The following is a 23,293-nucleotide window of genomic DNA, read 5'->3' on the forward strand; positions in this document are numbered from 1 at the left end:
CCACACAGCATTATCATAGTCCCACAGAAAGGGTTTGCAGATGTTATAATGTATGCACACACTGTTTATTCAACAGCAAATTAGGTTTTGTAATGAGAGCTCTGCAAATTGTCACTAGTTACCACAGCCACAAAGTMAAAATATCATACACATTTATGTAAACTAAGATGTGCTTTTTAGTCTTAATTTAAGGTTAGGTTTAGGCATACGGTTAGGGGCAGCAACAGATTTTAATAAGATAAATTGTACAAATAGGCGAGCTTCAACCATAATTATGAATGGGGATTTGTTAAATAGTGACGACCCTCTCTCTGCAAGCTCCGAAAATGATGACGTATAATGGAAGTGACTGGAGTGCGTGCGCCGTTCATAACTCCGCGACGTGTAGTTTTCACGTGCTTTGGTTCCTGGTAAGCGAAAGATGCTTAATGTTCAATTACTATGTTTTGAAAATATCAAAACGTTAATTTATCCTGTTGAGCTTTGTCTAGGTTTTCGAAAATCAGACAAATGTAAACATTTATTATGCTGGAATATTAAAAACGCCACTGAATTTAGCTACAGTAGTGATAGCGATTGCTAACAACATCGTCAAGCTAGCCAGTTGTTTTCCCATTTTGGCCATAGTATGTATGGACAAACATTTAAACCTTAAACATCTGTTAATTACTGGCATCATCCGTTTYTATTATGTTCTATTATATGCTTATAATATGCCTTTCTACTTGCACCACAAATGTCAATACTCCATCTTTCACACTTGCGTGTTAGAGGGCATCAAATCTGTGATGCATTGTGGGTATATTTTGACTGACTGATCTACAAATAATAATGAGTAGTAGATCAGTCAGTCGATGTCAAACAAGCCCACTCTCTTTCATCATCTGTCATCAYCCCCCTTGTTTTGCTCCTGTCTGTCAGGCAGGATGAAGTTGGAGCTGTCCCTGGTGGTGCAGGGCTGTCGGCTAGGTGTGTTGACGGGACTGGGCAGGGCAGGACAGCACTCCCTAGAGGTGCCGGGGTGCCTGCTGTACACCCGCTGCGGCACCGTGCCACACCTCACCCAGGACACTTTGCACACACTGAACAACCTGCCCTCTGTCACACAGCTCACCCTGAACACACTGTGAGAGCCTCTTCCATTAGCACACTCTTTCCCTGTCTCTCTCTAACACACACACATCAAAATAGTATTTCAAGTACTTGCTTTGTGTGTACTTCCTTTAGAGCGGAACACCAGGAAGTATTGGAGGAGTTCAAGGAGGGAGTCAGGAAGTTTGCAGGTTGGCACTGACTATTCTTGTTGATATTATGCCTCACTACGGGTGAATATAATTTGTGGAACGTTGCAACAGGAATCTGTTCCAAAAACTTGGTAAAGTACAAGGTTGCCAACAAACAACGCATACAAAGTAGCATGCTCAATTCACCTAGCTAACTAGCTGCCGAATAGGCATCAATTCACCACGTAGCTTATTCTTAGTGTTTGTCCATAGGCTACCAGAGTGAGGACAGACATTTTTCGGAATAAACAAGGTGAGTGAAAAACTTAATGAAATAGCCYACGCCCTACCCGGTATSTTATTCTGCCGCTATACAACTTTGTATGCGTTGTTTGTTGGCAACCTTGTAATTTAAGAAGTTTTTGTAACAAATTCCTGTTTGAACGTTCCACAAATTATACCCACCCCCTCACTACATCTACTGTCCGCTCTACACTGACTGCGCCGTTGCAGTAGGAAAGTCGAACATGTCATGCATTCATATGCTTAGAGCATATCCAATTAGACATGCTCTACTGAGTGACCACACATTAATGAAAGTAAGTGAAAGTGTCTTTAGTTTTTAACATGAACACATGTACAGAACTTTCTATGCATTTTGTCTCAGCTTAACTAGAAAGCAGTTGGACATAAAGAGAAAAGTACATCACTTCGTTGCTGAATATTTGAATGGAAGAGGCAGAAGTGCATTGTTGAAAAGCACAATCGGCCTTAGCCCTTTCTTAGAGCTCCGAATGTATGCTTCATAAGTCCCGAATAGCTTTGAAACAGCCCTCATGTAGGAAAGTCAAAAGTCATCACTCTTTAACAGAGATGGCTGGCTGTAGTGTGGCACCACTGAGCTGTTTCCTGCCCCTGGGCAAGCCAAGTTGAAATGAGAAAATATAATGAGCGTCCCAGCACTTGTTCACACGCAGGAAATTATTACATTGTGTCTTGAGGCGGGCAGGGAGGGAGCAACCTGATTGGGTAATTAAAAGTGAGCGTGCCACCGCCTGCCAGTGCTTATTGCTTTTGTTTAGGTTCTGGTTTTGTCACCTTCTGATCTTCTCTCACAGCTGGCCTCTGATAAGGCCACGCCTCCTCTCTTGCATGGCTTCCAGTGTGTACTTAACAGAATGAACTAACTATCTGACATTACCAACAAATCTATGTATCTGCCTCCTGCTGCTGTGTAGACTATTAGTCGATGCGTCTTTTACTCATGCTACTGGACCGGCTGTGCTGTGTGTTCTGCAGTAGGATGAATGAAGTGTTATGCATGCTTTAATACTGCGGTTTACCTTTCACAGGTCTTCATGACACAGTGTTGTACTGCTCCCTCCACGACCCTGCTACCTCATGCCCCCCAGGTCACATCACCAACAAGGTCAGAGGTCATGTTTGAGGTTCTACTTATCCAGCAAAAATGATATTTTAGACTAAGCATTGGTGTCTGTCTAAATGCTTTACATTTTTGGGAGTTAAGTGTGATTGTGTGTGATTGTGTGTGTGTAGTTGTATGTGTCAGAGTTGACACTAACAACATAGATTGTTATAACTACAGTGCATTTGGAAAGTATTCAGACCCCTTAACTTTTTCCACATTGTTACATTACAGCCATATTTTAAAATGTATTACATTTTGTTTCTCATAAATCTACCCCACAATGACAAAGCAATAACTTTGATTTTTTAAATGTTTGCAAATTTATTTAAAAAAATATATAATTAACAGGAAAAATTTAATTTACGTAAGTATTGAGACCCTTTACTCAGTACTTTGTTGAAGCACCTTTGGCAGCGATTACAGCCTCAAGTCTTCTTGGGTATGACGCTACAAGCTTGGCACACCTGTATTTGTGTAGTTTCTCCCATTCTTCTGCAGATCTTCTCAAGCTCTGTCCGGTYGGATGGGGAGAGTCATTACACAGCTATTTTCAGGTCTCTCCAGACATGTTTGATCCGGTTCAAGTCCGGGCTCTGGCTGGGCCACACAAGGACATTCAGAGACTTATCCCGAAGCCACTCCTGCGTTGTCTTKKCTGTGTGCTTACAGTCGTTGTCCTGTTGGAAGGTGAACCGTCACCCAAGTCTGAGGTCCTGWGCGCTCTRGAGCAGGTTTTCATCAAGGAWMTCTCTGTACTTTGCTCCGTTCATCTTTGCCTCGATCCTGACTAGTCTCCCAGTCCCTGCCACTGAAAAACATCCCCACTGCATGATGCTGCCACCATGCTTCACTGTAGGGATGGTGTCTGGTTTCCTCCAGATGTGACGCTTGGCATTCAGGCCAAAGAGTTCAAACTTGGTTTCATCAGACCAGAGAATCTTGTTTCTCATGGTMTAAGACTCCTTTAGGTGCCTTTTGGCAAACTCCAAGTGGGCCTTTTACTGAGKAGTGGCTTCTGTCTGGCCACTCTACCATAAAGGCCTGATTGGTGGAGTGCTGCAGAGATGGTTATCCTTCTGGAAGGTTCTTCCATCTCCATACAGGAACTCTGGAGCTCTGTCAGAGTGACCATTGGGTTCTTGGTCACCTCCCTGACCAATGCCCTTCTCCCCCGATTGCTCAGTTTGGCCGGGCGGCCAGCTCTTGGAAGAGTCTGGTGGTTCCAAACTTMTTCCATTTAAGAATGAGGGAGGCCGGTGTGTTCTTGGGTACCTTCAATGCTGCAGAAATGTTTTTGGTACCCTTCCCCAGAACTGTGCCTCGACACAATCCTGTCTCGGAGCTCTACGGAAAATTCCTTCCAYCTCATGGCTTGGTTTTTGCTCTGACATGCACTATCAACTGTGGGACCTTATATCGACAGGTGAGTGCCTTTCTAAATCATGTCCAATCAATTGAATTTACCACAGGTGGACTCCAATCAAGTTGTAGATACATCTCAAGGATGATCAATGGAAACAGGATGCACCTGAGCTCAATTTCGAGTCTCATAGCAAAGGGTCTGATTACTTATGTAAATAAGGTGTTATTAATTTGTAATACATTTTCAAAATCCATTTTAAAATAAGGCTGTAATGTAACAAAATGTGGAAAAGGTCAAGGTGTCTGAATACTTTCCAAAAGCACTGTATATCAAGATAGTTTTGGGAACAGAAAACTGTATTAAGATCAAATGTTTTATCGGTGAGAAAATGTGCAGAATGTCGGCCAAAACCCTTCTCATTCCATCTTCTCCCACTGCCGGCCACTGTGCTTCCTTTCATCACCATATTTGCTACTGAGAGGAAACGCCAAGAGGATGAATTACATCCRGTGAATTATCTGGCTCGTTATTYTATCTGCGCTAACACTGTCTGTGTTTGTTCCAGACGGTGTCTGTGTGGGGTAGTGGCGGTCGTATCGAGCTGACGGTTGCGAAGTTCATGGCTCTTCAGAAGGCTGTCCAGCCAGACCTGTACCAGAGCATGGCAGACGGAGARACTTGGCAGATCAACACTTCTCGCAAGAGGGTCCGCAAGTCAGTGGACCGCACCCTGGCCCACCTGGATGAGTGTCTGCTGCTCCACCACAAAACACAGGTCTGTCTGGGACTGATGCTGCTGGAGCCTCACACAAGGCCATGATGATGCTCCCAGTATTAGAGGAATTCAATTAAAAGCTTCACTTACATTTATAAGTATACTGTACAGACACGGGCTACTTTTACTGTCAAAATATCTCTGTCTCTCTCTCACCCTTTCCAGTGTGTTTACGGTCATGAAAATCCTGGAAAAGTCATGGAATTTTAATATAAAATCTGAAAAAGTTWAGGAAAAGTCATAGAATTAATTACATTTCTGTTTAATGTAATTTATTTATTCACAGTTATATATTTTAACAGTCAAATAAACATATCAGCCAGGTTCGAAATGACAAAGTGTGTCTGTTTGTGTGAGACGAGTGGGCTCTTGCTCAAGGAGAGAGAGACAGTCGGACAATTCAGCAGCAGCARGTAGCAGGCCTATAAAATGTGACAGAGCACAGACTAACTAGGTAGGTAGACAATTCAAAACATACAGTTGGAAGTTTACATACACTTAGGTTGGAGTCATTAAAACTTGTTTTTCAACCACTCCACAAATTTCTTGTTAACAAACTAGTTTTGGCAAGTAGGTTAGGTTATCTACTTTGTGCACGACACAAGTAATTTTTCCAACAATTGTTTAAAGACAGATTATTTCACTTATAATTCACTGTATCACAATTCCAGTGGGTCAGAAGTTTACACACACTAAGTTGACTGTGCCTTTAAACAGCTTGGAAAATTCCAGAAAATTAAAATCAAAAGAAATCAGCCAAGACCTCAGGAAAAGAATTGTGGACCTCCATAAGTCTGGTTCATCCTTGGGAACAATTTCCAAACGCTTGAAGGTACCACGTTCACCTGTACAAACAATAGTACGCAAGTATAAACACCATGGGACCACACAGCCGTTATACCGCTCAGGAAGGAGACGGGTTCTGTCTCCTAGAGATGAATGTACTTTGGTGCGAAAAGTGCAAATCAAATCCCAGAACAACAGCAAAGGACCTTGTGAAGATGCTGGAGGAAACGGTACAAAAGTATCTATATCACAGTAAAACGAGTCCTATATCGACATAACCTGAAAGGCCGCTCAGCAAGGAAGAAGCCACTGCTCCAAAACCGCCATAAAAACAGCCCAGACGCGTTTTGCAACTGCACATGGGACAAAGATTGTAGTTTTTGGAGAAATGTCCTCTGGTCTGATGAAACAAAAATAGAACTGTTTGACAATAATGACCATCGTTATGTTTGGAGGAAAAAGGGGGAGGCTTGCAAGCCGAAGAACACCATCCCAACCGTGAAGCACAGGGGTGCAGCATCATGTTGTGGGGGTGCTTTGCTGCAGGAGGGTACTGGTGCACTTCACAAAATAGATGGCATCTGAGGAAGGAAATGATGTGGATATATTGAAGCAACATCTCAAGACTTCAGTCAGGAAGTTAAAGCTTGGTTGCAAATGGGTCTTCCAAATGGACAATGACCCCAAGCATACTTCCAAAGTTGTGTCAAAATGCTTAAGGACAACACAGTCAAGGTATTGGAGTGGACATCACAAAGCCCTGACCTCAATCCTATAGAAAATGTGTGGGCAGAACTGAAAAGGCGTGTGCGAGCAAGGAGTCCTACAACCCCGACTCGGTTACACCAGCTCTGTCAGGAGGAATGGACCAAAATTCACCCAACTTATTGTGGGAAGCTTGTAGAAGGCTACCCAAAACGTTTGACCCAAGTTAAACAATTTAAAGGCAATGCTACCAAATACAAATTGAGTGTATGTAAACTTCTGACCCACTGGGAATGTGATGAAAGAAATAAAAGCTGAAATAAATAATTCTCTCTACTATTATTCTGACATTTTCACATTCTTAAAACAAAGTGGTGATCCTAACTGACCTAAAACAGGGATTTTTTACTAGGATTAAATGTCAGGAATTGTGAAAAACTGAGTTTAAATGTATTTTGCTAAAGTGTAAATGTAAAACTTCCGACTTCAACTGTATTTTGTACCCGCTAGTTAACCGTTAAGCTATACATGTTTGTCATGTCAATGTCCCAAAAAAACCACTGACACTTGTGAATAAGGCCATACCGTCGTGTGTGTTTTGTCCAATATTTTTATTTAATTTTCTTTTTAACCCCCCAGCCCCACAGGAAGGCTTTTGGTAGGCCATCATTGTAAAAAAATATATATATAATTATTTGTTTTACTGACTTGCCTAGTTAAATAAAACTAAATGCAAAGTTGATTTACTTTTTTGAACTAATTATTTGATTCATTTCAACAATAATTTTTTTATGAAACGAACAATTCACTTTGCCATTTTATTAGTTGGGGTTCGGTTGAATCACGTTGAATTGAATCATGTGAATCAGAATAATTTGAATCGGGAACATTTCATTTTTGGAAAATTTGTGAGATGTACCATTTTATTTTGGATTATGTCGATTTTATTTTGTAGATACCTCCAGTTGATTTGGGCATCCAGTTTATGAGGCATTGTAACTCAATAGATGCTAGTCAGCCTGCAAAGTAAACACTTCTAAGGTAGCTAAATAGGACTGAAGAAAATGTGTGGATTCTTTATCTATAATATATTGAATGAGTGACTTACTTAAAAAAGGCATAAAATGTATTTGGTTGCAATGTTTTACATCAAGGGTGGTCAACCATCCTCCAGGAGAGCCAATGGGTGTACAGGCTTTTATTCTTGTCCTCCTCTAGCAAACTACATTTTAGAAGTAAGCTGCTCAACCGACCCTGATAAACTGACGTGTTTGAGCAGGGCTTGATCAGAAGCCTGCACACCCAGTAGCTCTCCAGTCTGAGGGTTGACCACATGTTTTATACAGTTGCCTAACAGGTATTCTACTTTGTGGGAGGTGCCTTGCTCAGAGACAGGAGATGGTACATGGAATCAGAGAGCAGCCTCCCAGTGTTGATACCACATTACGCTTACTATTTTAGACCTTCTGTACATAGAGAGTTGTTGGTCATGGAAATCGCCAATTGTTGGTCATGGAAATCTGGTTAAAAGTCATGGAGAAGTCATACAATTCCATCTGTCAAAATGTGTATGAACCCTGTCTTTCTCTGTGGTCTCCAGGAGCTGAGTGGGGTGGAGGTGTTGGGGGTGGTGGAGGGAGGAGATGTGCTGGAGGAGAGGGTGCGGTCGGCCAGGGAGACGGCCAARCGGCCAGTAGGAGGATTCTGTCTGGACGGGCTCCATACTGCAGCCATGGAGACACACCTCCGGACCCAGCTCATCACTGCCGTCATCAAGGAGCTGCCTGAGGACAAACCCAGGTGTGTGTGTGGTCCACCCTTAAACAAATGTTTGTCTTATAAATGCTATATAGCATACAAAAACTCTTCATAGGCACTACATGGATGCATCACAGACCCCTTTCTGTGTTAGAAAATATTGTTTCACAAGGGCAATGCGCAGAAGTTGGTGGTAGAACACATGGGAGTTCTTAATAGTTCATATTTATTTGCTTATGACTGTATTTCACACTACTTTTGGATTATAATTGGATTTTAAAGCTTGCATGAATGTCCTGTTTAATATAATGTTTGCGTCATCATCGCAAATCAACTGAATTATACTTAAAAACCCATTTGCTAGCTTTTGTTACAGCCAATGTCAATGAGCGTTAGCATTCTAGCTAACAAATGCTGCATCCAAAATAGTTATTTTGCAAAGATAACAACCAAATATAATCTTAGCTAATGTTCAAGCAATAATCAAAACATTTTAATCGTGTGAGAACCCCAAAAAGTTATTTTGTTTAGAAGTAATACAAACGTAAATCTGTTGAATGGGCGCAGATGGCGATGGCTCCCTCACTGCAGCCAAGAGTTGCTCGCATCTGTGCGTGACATCAGTGTGTCGTGTACTGGAAAGGGGTCTATAAGCTTGTGACATAACAGCTCCCTCTGTAGGGGGCATTGGCAGGAATGACATATCCCACTATGTTTTGTCTATTATGACTAAACTGTCAAAACAGAACGATGTGCTCTTTGTCAGCACATTGTGTGTGTGTGCTGCAGCTCTGCCTCAGGCAGCTGCTCTCTCCCACTCTCTCTCTCCCTCTCGGCTGCTTCACGGCAGTAAAAGTTAGTTGGTAAATCTATCAACATCTCTGAGGAAAAACTGAGGCTGCCTTTAAAAAAGTATCTGAATATGTTGCTAATCGCTTTCAGAGGGAAGAAAAGTTGCTGGCAGGAGTCTGAAATGTCACAATGACATATATCAAAGCTACAGAGTTGGCAACCCTTCCCATTAACGCTTCATACGCTCTRGCTAGCGAAGTCTAGCCTAAAATCAGGTTTAAGTGCCCCTCCACACCAGCTCCAGTTGCCAGCTTTTCCCCTTCTTACTCACCCTGTCTACACCTACACTCCCATAAACCCTAAATATGAATGCACCTTCATCCCACTCTCTCTCCTTCCCTGACTCACTCCTCCTCACCTTACAGCACCAATTATTTGTGTTTCTCCTTCCCTCACTCCACCCCCCAAAGCAGGATGCTCTTCAAAAACAATCCATATCTCCTTTAACACTTTTTAATTATCTCCCTCTCCACTCCTCTCGGTCTCTTCTCTCCTCTGTTCCAGTCTGTCTATTCCCTCTCTCTACTCCTCTTTGTCTCTCGTCTGCAGTCTGGCTCTTCTCTCTCGCCACTCAGACTGATTTTAGAATGTACAGCAGGGACCAGGTGAGGGGTGAGGACTGACTGACCAATTAGTGGCTATAATTGAGTGATCATGTGACACCTGTGAAAACCAGGGGTTGGAAACGGTTCAGGGAACGGAACCGAAAAATAAATACATTTTTAGAGTAACAGAATCAGAACCAGGAAGAAAAGTCATCTATATTGTGCAGTGCGTGTTTAGGCTACCTGCCCCTCCCCCGCCGAAGCTTAGGCCAAGGTAGCCTACTCACGTTACAAGTGTGATTCCGAAATTAGGGAGAMATTTTTAATTAGAGAAGAATGGATGAACTTTTTCCATGCTAGTTACGGATGTTATAGTTATCACGTTTCACATTGGATTTATTAACTACGAAAAGGTAAGACGTGTTTTTAATTATTGTGCCGCTCTGCACACACAAGCTTGTTAGCTAGCCTGTCCCAACACTAAGCCAAGTCTCTGCAGTGTAAAGACATTCAAAGTTCTTTCATAGAAGCCGCTCCTTCCTAGGTATAATTCTGTGGGCCTAGTTCAGATAATGCATGTCATAACAATGCCCTCCTCCACCCTCTCTCGCCCTCTCCCCACCCTCAAAATTTCAGTCGTATCTCGCGCCCTATACTTGTCTGTCCATAGTGCRTGTAAACAACTATAGYCTARGCAGCCGATAGCGCCCATGCATCGGCTGCCTAGACTAAAAAAAACTATAACTTGCCCGCTTATAGCAAGCTGCTCTGTCCGCACTGATTGGTGAAGTAATTTAAGGTCGAGCTAATGTAATTTTTTTTTTTACAGAAACAAACAAAGCAACGATATAACCGRTACTGGTTCTGGACTTTATTTTGCAGGTCGGAACAGTGGAACGGAACTTAAAGAACTAAAAGTTTGGAAAAATAATTTCAGTTCCAACCCCTGGTGAAAACACGGCGACCCCCACCCCACCCCMCATATTATACACTATTATTAAATCCTACCCCGCACACACTCAACCCTAAAACCCCCTAGTGGACTGCTGTTACTCTTACAGTGGGAGACTAAGAGGAACACGGACACCCCTCCCTCTATCCTTCCATCACACTGCGCTCATAATGCTCACTCAGAATCTCCAGGAAACCATGGCAACCCCTGCCATCCCTTCTGGGAGCCATGGCAACCCCGTTCCCACTCTTCTTCCAGCCACACTGGGAATACTGGTCTGGCTAGAGAGTAGACTCCCCACTGAACTGAGCCTGCTTCCCAGTGCCCCGGTGCTGGGGAGACCTCTGTCCTATTCCTCCTTGCCCTGGAGGTGAGGGAGCCGACTGGGGCTCTGGGGTGGAGAAGGAGTAGTGGAGAGAGACAGTGGTGCTGCAGGTCGTATCAGAGACCCCCAGACGCTCCCTTTGGGYCGTACTACGTTTCCTTAATGAAAAGAGGCTCCATCGGGCCTGTGCTGGGTCAGCCTGCCCCTGRGTTGTGGTGGTGCTGGGATATCCACTCCCTCCCTCTGGCCACCATTATGGGATGGTAAATTAGTTTGACCCTGGAAACTCGAGGCAGTGGAGTAGTGAGGGTGAAAAGTGAGTTATTTTGAGACTGAGGTGGTTTAGTGGGGAATGGGTTTCAGGAGGATGGGGGGATGCAATCTGTTTTTTTCTGTCTGCTATGAGCATGCATGTGTTCTGTGTATGGATGTTCAGTTTTTGTATTGATTTTGGTGTGTGTGTGAGAGGGAGAGATGCTGCATCTGTAGTGCTTCAGGGATAACACTGATAGATAAGAGAGATGGGTAAGAGTTTCTTTCAGTTTGTCTGATAATTCAATCATTGATCAACAGTGTAATACGTTTCTGTCTGTTTGCCCGCCTGCCTCTCTCTTTCTGTCTGTCAGGCTGCTGCAGGGTGTGGGGCGGCCAGACGAGGTGCTGGCGTGCGTGGAGGTGGGAGTGGACCTGTTTGAGAGCTTCTTCCCCTTCCAGGTGACAGAGCGAGGCTGTGCTCTCACCTTCCCTTTCAACATCACCACTGACCCAGAGGCAGCAGGTACAGGTGTACAGGCACCCCCAACAGGTCTGTGTGTTCCATAAGCGCCAAATAGCTGACTACTAACCCTTATGTGGCCAGCTACTTGAATGACTTAAACAAATGGGGGTGCATCAGATGCCACCCAATTCAATTATTTTCATTCTGCTGGCTACTTGTGATGTTTTGAGAACACATTGACAGCTGTGATGCAGTACTGTCAGAACCATAGACCACTGACAGCTGTGATACAGTACTGTCAGAACCATAGACCACTGACAGCTGTGATACAGTACTGTCAGAACCATAGACCACTGACAGGTGTGATACAGTGCTGTCAGAACCATGGACCACTGACAGGTGTGTGATACAGTCTGTCAGAACCATGGACCGCCACTGACAGGTGTGATCAGTACTGTCAGAACCATAGACCCGCTGACCGGTGTGATGCAGTACTGTCAGAACCATGACCACTGACAGGTGTGATACAGTGCTGTCAGAACCATGGACCCGCTCCACATTGACAGGTGTGATACAGTACTGTCAGAACCATGGACCACTGACAGGTGTGATGCAGTACTGTCAGAACCATGGACCCTCCACATTGACAGGTGTGATACAGTACTGTCAGAACCATAGACCACTGACGCGGGTGATGCAGTACTGTCAGAACCATGGACCACTGACAGGTGTGATGCAGTACTGTCAGAACCATGGACCGCTCACATTGACAGGTGTGATACAGTACTGTCAGAACCATGGACCCGCTCACATGACAGGTGTGATACAGTCTGTCAGAACCATGGACCACTGACCGGTGTGATGCAGTACTGTCAGACCATGGACCACTGACAGCTGTGATGCAGTACTGTCAGAACCATAGACCACTGACAGGTGTGTGCAGTACTGCAGAACCATGGACCACTGACAGGTGTGATGCAGTACTGTCAGAACATGGACCGCTCCACACTGACAGGTGTGATATAGTACTGTCAGAACCATGGACCACTGACAGGTGTGATGCAGTACTGTCAGAACCATGGACCCGCTACACTGACAGTTGTGATGCAGTACTGTCAGAACCATAGACCACTGACAGGTGTGATGCAGTACTGTCAGAACCATAGACCACTGACAGGTGTGATGCAGTACTGTCAGAACCATAGACCACTGACAGGTGTGATGCAGTACTGTCAGAACAATAGACCACTGACAGGTGTGATACAGTACTGTCAGAACCATGGACCCGCTCCACACTGAAGGTGTGTATAGTACTGTCAGAACATGGACCACTGACAGGTGTGATGCGTACTGTCAGAACCATGGACCCGCTCCACACTGACAGTTGTGATGCAGTACTGTCAGAACCATAGACGCACTGACAGGTGTGATGCAGTACTGTCAGAACAGAGACACTGACAGGTGTGATACAGTACTGTCAGAACCATGGACCCGCTCCACACTGACAGCTGTGTGCATACTGTCAGAACCATGGACCACTGACAGGTGTGATGCAGTACTGTCAGAACCATAGACCACTGACAGGTGTGATACAGTGCTGTCAGAACCATGGACCGCTCACACTGACAGGTGTGATGCAGTACTCAGAACCATAGACCACTGACAGGTGTGATGCAGTACTGTCAGAACCATAGACCACTGACAGGTGTGATACAGTGCTGTCAGAACCATGGATCCGCTCCACAGTGACAGGTGTGATACAGTACTGTCAGAACCATGGACCCGCTCCACACTGACAGGTGTGATACAGTACTGTCAGAACCATGGACCACTGACAGGTGTGATGCAGTACTGTCAGAACCATGGACCACTGACGTGTGATGCAGTACTGTCAGAACCATGGACCACTGACCGGTGTGATGCAGTACTGTCAGAACCATAGACCACTGACGGTGTGATGCAGTACTGTCAGAAATAGACCACTGACAGGTGTGATGCAGTACTGTCAGAACCATAGACCACTGACAGCTGTGATGCAGTACTGTCAGGACCATGGACACTGACAGGTGTGATACAGTCTGTCAGAACATGGATCCGTCCACACTGACAGTGTGATTCAGTACTGTCAGAACCATGGACCCCTCCACATTGACAGGTGTGATACAGTGCTGTCAGAACCATGGACCACTGACAGGTGTGATGCAGTACTGTCAGAACCATAGACCACTGACAGGTGTGATACAGTGCTGTCAGAACCTTGGACCCGCTCACACTGACAGGTGTGATACAGTATGTCAGAACCATGGACCCGCTCCACACTCACAGGTGTGATACAGTTCTGTCAGAACCATGGACCCGCTCCACACTGACAGGTGTGATACAGTACTGTCAGAACATGGACCCGCTCCACACTCACAGGTGTGATACAGTACTGTCAGAACAAGGAACCCGCTCCATTCAGCCCCTTTCACTACCTTGTTTTGCTACACTGGTTACAGCTCTGAAACACTGGATAGGTGTTGTCATGAAGGAGAAACATCCTCTGGGCCTGGTTGTAGGTCTGCCTAAGCCTGTAGCATTATATTGTTACACCTATCCGGACCTTTCAGAACCCGTGTCGGACTCGTCGTGTGTGTGTGTGATGGTGTCAGTGACTAACGTGACAGACAGTGTTTTGTTAAAATGATGTCTGTGACGTTAGGTTGATGATTTGTGTGGGATTGATACTAATCCCAGTACGCTCGTTGCGTTGATTTGAAAATGTACAGTGGCTTGCGAAGTATTCACCCCCATTGGCATTTTTCTTATTTTGTTGCCTTACAACCTGGAATTAAAATAGATTTTAGGGGGGTTTGCATCATTTGATTTACACAACATGCCTACCACTTTGAAGATGCAAAATATTTTTTATTATGAAACAAACAAGAAATAATTTTTAAAAAATAATTAAACTTGAGCGTGCATAACTCTTCACCCCCCCAAAGTCAATACTTTGTAGAGCCACCTTTTTTGCAGCAATTACAGCTGAAAGTCTCTTGGGATATGTCTCTATAWGCTTGGAACATCTAGCCACTGGAACTTTTGTCCCTTCTTCAAGGCAAAACTGCTCCAGCTCCTTCAAGTTGGATGGGTTCTGCTGAGGTACAGCAATCGAAGTCATAACACAGGTTCTCAATTGGATTGAGGTCTGGGATTTGACTAGGCCATTTCAAGACATTTAAATGTTTCCCCTTAAACCACTCAAGTGTTGTTTTAGCAGTATGCTTTGGGTCCTTGTCCTGCTGGACGGTGAACCTCTGTCCMAGCTTAAATCTCTGGAAGACAAACMGGTTTCCCTCAAGAATTTCCCTGTATTCAGCGCCATCCATCATTCTTTCAATTCTGACCCGTTTCCCAGTCCCTGCCGATGGAAAAACATCCCCACAGCATGATGCTGCCACCACCACCGTGRGGATTGTGTTCTCGGGTGATGAGAGGTGTTGGGTTTGCGCCAGAAATAGCGTTTTCCTTGATGGCCAAAAAGCTMAATTTTAGTCTCATCTGACCAGAGTACCTTCTTCCATATGTTTGGGGAGTCTCCCATATGCCTTTCAGTGAACACTCAGTGTTTGCTTATTTTTTTCTCTAAGCAATGGCATTTTTCTGGCCACTCTTCTGTAAAGCCCAGCTCTGTGGAGTGTATGGCTTAAASTGGTCCTATGTACAGATACTCCAATCTCCGCAGTGGAGCTTTAMAACTCCTTCAGGGTTATCTTTGGTCTCTTTGTTGCATCTCTGATTAATGCCCTCCTCGCCTGGTCGGTGAGTTTTGGTRGGCGGCCYTCTCTTGGCAGGTTTGTTGTGGTGCTATAGTCTTTCCATTTTTTAATAAGGGATTTAATGGTGCTCCGTGGGATGTTCAARGTTTCWGATATTTTTTTRTAACCCAACCCTGATCTGTACTTCTCCACAACTTTGTCTCTGACCTGTTTGGAGAGCTCCTTGGTCTTCATGGTGCCGCTTGCTTGGTGGTGTCCCTTGCTTAGTGATGTTGCAGACTCTGGGGCCTTTCAGAACAGGTGTATATATTCTGAGATGTGACACTTAGATTGCACACAGGTGGACTTTATTTAACTAATTATGTGWCTTCTGAAGGTAATTGGTTGCACCAGATCTTATTTAGGGGCTTCATAGCAAAGGGGGTGAATACATACGCACACACCACTTTTCCGTGTTTWATTTTTTTGCATTTCACTTCACCAATTTGTACTATTTCGTGTATGTCCATTACATGAAATCCAAATAATAATCCATTTAAATKACAGGTTATAATGCAACAAAATAGGAAAAATGACAACRAGGATTAATACTTTTGCAAGGCACTGTACATGATTAAACATTACACTGGGCTCTCATGGGCGAAGGCTGTGATCAYGCTGTTGAAGATAATTGATGTTAATCAGTAGGATGAGGAGGATGATGAAGTTAAGAGTCATGGGGCGTTGGGGTTTCCCCTCACCGCAGGGAGTCCAGCAGAGTCCAGCAGTCTCTAATTCACTCAGATCCTTCTGCCACTGTAGACAGATCTCTCTGTTGAAGAGAGGCTTCTTTGGCTTAACATCATGAATTAATCAACTAACTTTGTTCCCAACCAGCTTCCAGTTCAATACCACTGGGAATTATGGCAGCAAAGACCAGCGAGTGTTTTTGTGTGTGTGTGTGTGTGTGTGTGTCTTTTAATTACTGTGTGAATATGATAGAAAGTGTCTTTCTTTATAATTGCGTCCCTTGCTGTGTGTGTGAACAAGATAGAGACATGTGTGTGTGTTTGCGGGGATAAGATGCCGTATGCGTTTTCTAGCCCTCGGTTAAATCAAATAAATGAGTGGAGATACAAACCCAACAGGTCAGATGGTGAAATTAAATCAATGAACGATGTCACTGTTACCCCAGTAAACTGATTACATCACGCCCTGCCGTTAATCTCTGATAAAGGAAAAGAAAACACAATATGATTGAAGCCTCCCGTGGGAYTTTCCCTTTGAGAACTGTAAAAGTTTTTATATCAGGCCAAAGTAACAGATTCAGAAGTTGAGGATCAGACCGATTTAAGTATCAGATAGCACTAATCGATTCTGCACGGGGGAGTGTAACGAGGTTCACTGGAGGTGAGTTAGGACAGGACTGGGGTCCATCAGCGAATGAGGAGACAGCATCCAAATCCCCCCTCAGCTAATTAGAGGGCTCTGTGGGGAGGTGGTGTCACAGCCCTCACCCCAATCTTCCTCTTCTCTGGCACCACAGGCCCTCGTCTTACAACCTGCCATCCTTGCCCTCTCTCTCATTCTCGCTATCCTCCCTTTCTCTTCAGATCACTCCCTCTATTCTCCATCCCTCCATCCATTTTTTCCCCTCTCTCCTGCCATCTGTCAAACTCATCTTCCCTCTCTTTACTATCATTCCCTCCTGACCTGACTTGTCTCTCGCTCTCTCTCCTCTCCTTTTTCACCTCCTTTGCCCCCCCCCCCCGTCCTGTTGTTTTCTCCACTCTTGTTTTCACCTTTAACTCGGCTCTCTCTCTCTGTCACACTGAATGGATCATTCTGTTTGCCCTTCAGTTGACCTCAGCGCTCTCTCTAGGAAGTGCCTGATAACAATTTAATGAAGCTGTTGGGTGAGGAATTACCCTTGTGTGGGGGGATGCTTTTGTGGGTGAATGTGGGTTTTGGTGGACAGGGCCTTGAATTCAGCAAATACTGGTATTCCTTTGTGGGAAAGGAGAAGATCGTGAAATTGCAACACAGTGGGCCATAATTGGTTAGGATGTATGGTTTAGGACATGATCTGACTGCTATGGACTTTGGAATGTGTGGGTTTAGTAAATGGATCAGATTGGTGTAGTTGAATGGGTGTAGCCAAAGGGATTGATTTGATTGGTGTGTATTTTGGCAGTTGTGGAGTTGGACAAGTCCGAAGCTGCTGTAGGTCAGAAGAATGAACTGATAATCCCCAAGAAGACCAAACCAAGATGACTCCTTTTGAGATCAACCTGAAAGATAAGAGGTTTGTGTCCATTAGTGTTTGTGCCAGTTGGTGTGTGCACGTGTGCCTCTGTCCCTCTCACTCTATTCTAAGGAATGTGTGTGTGTCTGTTTCATCTGTGTGCGTGTGTGTGTCACTCTGGGTGTGGTCTGTCCGTGTGGTGACCCTCTGCTCTCCAGGTACAGAGACGACTTCAGTCCCCTGGTGGAGGGGTGTGGCTTCTACTGCTGCAGGAACCACCACAGGGCATACCTACACCACCTGCTGGTGACCAATGAGCTGCTGGCTGGAGTACTGCTCATGCTCCACAACACGGCCCACTACTGCGCCTTCTTCACCGCCATCAGGGGGGCGCTAGCCAGCGACAAGCTGGACCACCTCAAGAAAAGAGTACTAGAAGGACAAGGCAAGGGATGAGCGGGGGGTGCTGGGGACAAGGACGGATAGGTTTGTTGGAGAGTAAGGGTGGGACAGGGAGGGGGTGGGAGAAGGATGGATAGGTGTGTTGGAGAGGTAAGGGTGGGACAGGGAGGAGGGTGGGGAGAAGGACGGATAGGTTTGTTGGAGAGGTAAGGGTGGACAGGGAGGAGGGTGGATAGGTTTGTTGGAGAGGTAAGGGGTGGGACAGGGAGGAGGGTGGGGAGAGGATGGATATGTTTGTGGAGAGGTAGGTGGGAAGGAGGAGGTGGATGGTTGTTGGAGAGGTAAGGGTGGGACAGGGAGGAGGCTGGGGAGAAGTGGATGGTAGTTTGTGTTGGAGAGGTAAGGGTGGGGACAGGGAGAGGCTGGCGGAGAAGGATGGATAGTGTGTTGGAGAGTAAGGGGGACCAGGAGGAGGTGGATAGGTTTGTTGGAGAGGTAAGGGTGGGACAGGGAGGAGGCTGGGGAGAAGGATGGATAGGTGTGTTGGAGAGGTAAGGGTGGGACAGGGAGGAGGCTGGGGAGAAGGACGGATAGGTTTGTTGGAGAGGTAAGGGTGGGACAGGGAGGAGGCTGGGGAGAAGGATGGATAGGTGTGTTGGAGAGGTAAGGGTGGGGCAGGGAGGAGGGTGGGAGGAATGGAGGGAGTGATCCAGGTGAAAGTGTTGGGAGACCTTTTCTCTCCTTCCTTGAGGAGAATCTGTGGGTTTGAAAGGTGGCTAGATGAAGGCAAAGTTTCTGTTTAATTGCACTCACCTACCCAGTCATGTGAGATCAGTGATTACTTTCAGGCAGTCAGGATGCATTTAGGGGACTCCAAGGAGAAATTGGCTTTGCAGCGGGCAGGCAGTCATCCGTAAAAACAAAAAAATAGGCATCTCAACAAATAAAAAAGATATGACAAGAGAGGGAGCAAGAGGACCAGGTGAAATGGGTGTGGAGGGCCAGTGGAAAGGGGGCAGGAGGACCAGGTGGAGGGCCAGTGGAAAGGGGGCAGGTGGAGGGCCAGTGGAAAGTGGACAGGTGGGCCAGGTGGCAGGCCAGTGGAAAGGGGGCAGGAGGACTAGGTGAAGGGGTATGGAGGGCCAGTGGAAAGGGGGCAGGAGGACCAGGTGGCAGGTCAGTGGAAAGGGGGCAGGAGGACCAGGTGAAGGGCCAGTGGAAATGGGGCAGTGCAGATGCAAAGTTTGGTAACAGAATGACGGCTCAAACAGCACAAACTGTCGTTCTGTTACCAAACTTTACATCTGCACTGTTCTTCAAGTAAATTTCTTTTTGTAAAATGTTCTGTGGAAATTGTTAAAAGTAGTCCTTGTGCAGACCTGTATCATTAGTTTAACTTTGCAATCATTGTTTTTTGTTTGACATACATTTTATACATCGGTCTCGATGTGACTGTGGAGTTGTCCTTCTATAAACACCTCTGATGCTGTTAGCATCATTGCCTATTGCTTTATTTACCCATTTTTCAATTAGCTCCCTCTTTTTCTGTAATTAATATTTTTCGCACTCAATCAAGTATCTGATGAAAACTGGGATAGTTGTTTCCCACGTCTAATAAATGTAATTGTGCTTTAAACCTGATGGTTTTATTAATTCATTTTCCGTATGCAAACACACACACACACTGTATAAAAGTGACTGATGCATCCTGTACCCTGGTATACAGCCGTGGAGAATGATTGGTTGTCGGGGCAACATCCATGAGGAATACACTATTTGGTGTATTATACAGGGCCTTCAGAAAGTATTTAGACCCCTTTACTTTTTCTACATTTTGTTACGCTACAGCCTTATTCTAAAATGTATTAAATAAAAAGAAATCCTCAATCTACACACAATACTCCATAATGACAAAGCGAAAACAGGTTAAGGCATTTTTGCAAATGTATTAAAAATAAAAAACATACCTTATTTACATAAGTATTCCGACTCTTTGATATGGGACTTAAAATTGAGCTCAGGTGCATCCTGTTTCCATTGATCATCCTTGAGATGATTCTACAACTTGATTGGAGTCCACCTGTGGTAAATTCAATTGATTGGACATGATTTGAAAAGGCACACACCTGTCTATAAGATCCTACAGTTGAAAGTGCATGTCAGAACAAAAAGTTTGGAACCACCAAGACTCGTCCTAGAGCTGGCCGCCCGGCCAAACTGAGAAATCGGGGGAGAAGGGTCTTGGTCAGGGAGGTGACCAAGAACCTGATGGTCACTGACAGAGCTCTAGAGTTCCTCTGTGAAGATGGGAGAACCTTCCAGAAGGACAACCATCTCTGCAGCACTCWACCAATCAGGCCTTTATTGTAGAGTGGCCAGACGGAAGCCACTCCTCAGTAAAAGACACATGCCAGCCCACTTGGAGTTTGCCGAAAGKCCCCTAAAGACTCTTAGACCATGAGAAACAAGATTCTCTGGTCTGATGAAAYCAAGATTTAACTTTTTGGCCTGAATGCCAAGCGTCATGTTTGGAGGAAACCTGGCACCATCCCTACGGTGAAGCATGGTGGTGGCAGCATCATGCTGTGGGGATGTTTTTCAGCAGCAGAGACTGGGAGACTAGTCAGGATCAGATTATGTTCTAATACTTTTATTGCATCAAATGGTTGTTTTTATTCGGCGCATGTGACTAATAGAATTAGATTTGTTTTATGCAACAGAATAAGGGGTTGTTAGAACGCTCATCTGTGTGTGTGTTCTGAGGATGGGCCTCTGGAAGATCTACCATGTCTTTGGTGATACCGCATTCCAGAGCATGAGTTAATGTTTNCAAGATTTAACTTTTTGGCCTGAATGCCAAGCGTCATGTTTGGAGGAAACCTGGCACCATCCCTACGGTGAAGCATGGTGGTGGCAGCATCATGCTGTGGGGATGTTTTTCAGCAGCAGAGACTGGGAGACTAGTCAGGATCAGATTATGTTCTAATACTTTTATTGCATCAAATGGTTGTTTTTATTCGGCGCATGTGACTAATAGAATTAGATTTGTTTTATGCAACAGAATAAGGGGTTGTTAGAACGCTCATCTGTGTGTGTGTTCTGAGGATGGGCCTCTGGAAGATCTACCATGTCTTTGGTGATACCGCATTCCAGAGCATGAGTTAATGTTTCTGTTCTATACGGTACCAGGGAGAGATGGCTCCAGTATGGAGTTGGGGGGCCAGACGCTGGTCTCTACACAATGAGTTCTCATGTTTTTACAGCAGATACTATTAATTCACTGCAGACAGTATCTTTCATTCAAATCTTAACCTTGTTACCCATTCCTTACATCTGTTGTGTGTCATGTAGACTGGAGGATGGACTTTGCTATAAAATCCTGTGGCTTAAACCAGCTGGTTGAGTTCTGTGATCACCACCAGGGGTGATTACCGACCACCTCCATTACTGCACTAATTAAATAGTAAAGTTTGATTGTTTTGAAGAAATCTTAAGTCTCTCTCCTTTTGATTACAATAATTCCACCACAAGGTTCACCGTCCAACAGGACAACGACCCTAAGTACACAGCCAAGACAACGCAAGAGTGGCTTCGGTACAAGTCTCTGAATGTCCTTGTGTGGCCAAACCAGAGCACGGACTTGAACTCGATCGAACATGTCTGGAGAGACCTGAAAATAGCTGTGCAGCGACGCTCCCCATCCAACCTGACAGAGCTTGAGAGGATCTGCAGAGAAGAATGGGAGAAACTCCCCAAATGCAGGTGTGCCAAGCTTGTAGCGTCATACCCAAGAAGACTCGATGCAGTAATCGTTGCCAAAGGTGCTTCAACAAAGTTAAAGGGTCTGGATAATTACGTAAATGTGTTTTGAGTTTTTTTTTTTTTATAAAAGAGCAAACATTTCTAAACTGCTTTTTCTTTGTCATTATGGGGTGTTGTGTGTAGATTGCGGGGGGGGAAAAAACAATTTTAATACATTTTAGAATAAGGCTGTAACATAACAAAATGTGAAAAAAGTCATGGGGTCTGAATACTTTCTGAATGCACTTATATTATATATATACACATTTATACGCTCCCTACATGCATACATATGCGCTAGTGTTTGTCAGTGGTTATGTTCCCCAGAGGTTTGGTTGAGGTTAACTGGAGGTTTTAGTTGTCAGCTCCTGCTGAGAACAGATCAACATATGGCAGCCGGTCACCACGGCAGTTTGGGATGGAGGCAATACCGGAGTCTTTTGAAGGATTGTGACTGTAATTGACTGCAAGGTGGGTGGAATTATTGTGAGAGCATTGGTGTGTTGTGTGTGCACGTGTGACTGAGTTTTTGTGTGTGTGACAGGTGAGCGTGTGTGTGAGTGATTGAGCATTAATTCAGGCACGTGCGAGTTTGAGTTCTGGTGTGAATGTGTGTAGGCATGCATGCGTGTGTTCATGGGTATTATGAAAGGTTTTAGAGAGTGTGTGTGCCCTGCTGTGGTGGTGTGATTGACAGCGGGCAGTATTTGAACAAAGCACACAACCCTAATTGCTCCTGTAAGTTGCTCTGGATAACAGCGTCTAAAAAATATTTAAAAAATTACAATTTACATTTGAAAGGGGTCCGTGAGTGGCACACACGCAGCAGGTAGGCCCCACAGCCTGCTTGAACRTATTACACCGGCAGACTTCAGCAGATCTTTTAAAGTTTCTCCACAACTTTTCTGTGTGATGTCTCACATCGGTCCTGGACACACGCCAGCCAGATTGCTATGGACATCAATGGCAGCTACCCACTGGCCCCCCTCTTTAACCTGCTCTCTCTGCCAGCTATCTGCTGCCTGTTTCACAGAGCCAGGGAGGTGGTGTATAACAAGGACTGATGCCGTGGGGGGTTTAGTTACACAATGTGGTKTTTAATAAGGATTAAGGCCGTGCTGGATTCAGTTACACAAGGAGGTGTTTAATAACGATTAAGGCCGTGGGGGGGTTCAATTACACGAGGTGGTGTTTAATAAGGATTAAGGCCGTGGGGGGGTTTAGTTACACGAGGTGGTGTTTAATAAGGATTAAGGCCGTGAGGGGGTTTAGTTACACGAGGTGGTGTTTAAAAAGGATTAAGGCCGTGGGGGTGTTCAGTTACACGAGGTGGTGTTTAAAAAGGATTAAGGCCGTGGGGGTGTTCAGTTACACGAGGTGGTGTTTTATAGTCAGGCCATTTCAAAGGGCAGCCATTACTATGGCTTCAAAGTGCCTGTGATATTGAGCAGAACTGGTGTTGTCAGTGTGGCAGAGGGAACCCTTCTAGACACTATGGAAGTGCCTGAAAGAGAGGCAGAATGTGTAGCTGGAAAGCACAGTTTAAAGGGATAATCCACCCCAGCCACTAATGCCATTGATTAACAGTGTTAAATAACACTATGTGAAAACAATTTTTGTTAACCAATGTTCAAACAATAATTTTGTTGTTTTAACAAGGTTTGTAGAAATGTAACA

The 23,293-nt window shown here is 44.9% G+C and overlaps 1 protein-coding gene and 1 long non-coding RNA gene across 2 annotated transcripts; both read left to right on the plus strand.

The window, feature by feature from the left end:
- The first annotated feature begins 344 nt into the window (after window positions 1-344).
- On the plus strand, window positions 345-17,904 carry LOC112070193 (queuine tRNA-ribosyltransferase accessory subunit 2). The gene is given in 10 exon segments (XM_024137611.2): window positions 345-410; window positions 922-1,126; window positions 1,228-1,283; window positions 2,576-2,652; window positions 4,581-4,790; window positions 7,882-8,081; window positions 11,340-11,491; window positions 17,363-17,407; window positions 17,410-17,473; window positions 17,632-17,904. Coding segments are annotated over 9 exon segments (1,242 nt in total). The 5' UTR covers window positions 345-410; window positions 922-926; the 3' UTR covers window positions 17,870-17,904.
- A 33-nt stretch (window positions 17,905-17,937) lies between these two features.
- LOC139024254 (uncharacterized) lies at window positions 17,938-19,451 on the plus strand. Its single transcript, XR_011475533.1, has 2 exons — window positions 17,938-17,988; window positions 18,290-19,451. It is a non-coding gene; the product is annotated as an uncharacterized lncRNA (long non-coding RNA).
- The last annotated feature ends 3,842 nt before the right edge of the window (window positions 19,452-23,293 follow it).

The sequence above is a fragment of the Salvelinus sp. IW2-2015 genome, unplaced genomic scaffold, assembly GCF_002910315.2.
Source record: "Salvelinus sp. IW2-2015 unplaced genomic scaffold, ASM291031v2 Un_scaffold1252, whole genome shotgun sequence".
NCBI lineage: Eukaryota > Metazoa > Chordata > Actinopteri > Salmoniformes > Salmonidae > Salvelinus > Salvelinus sp. IW2-2015.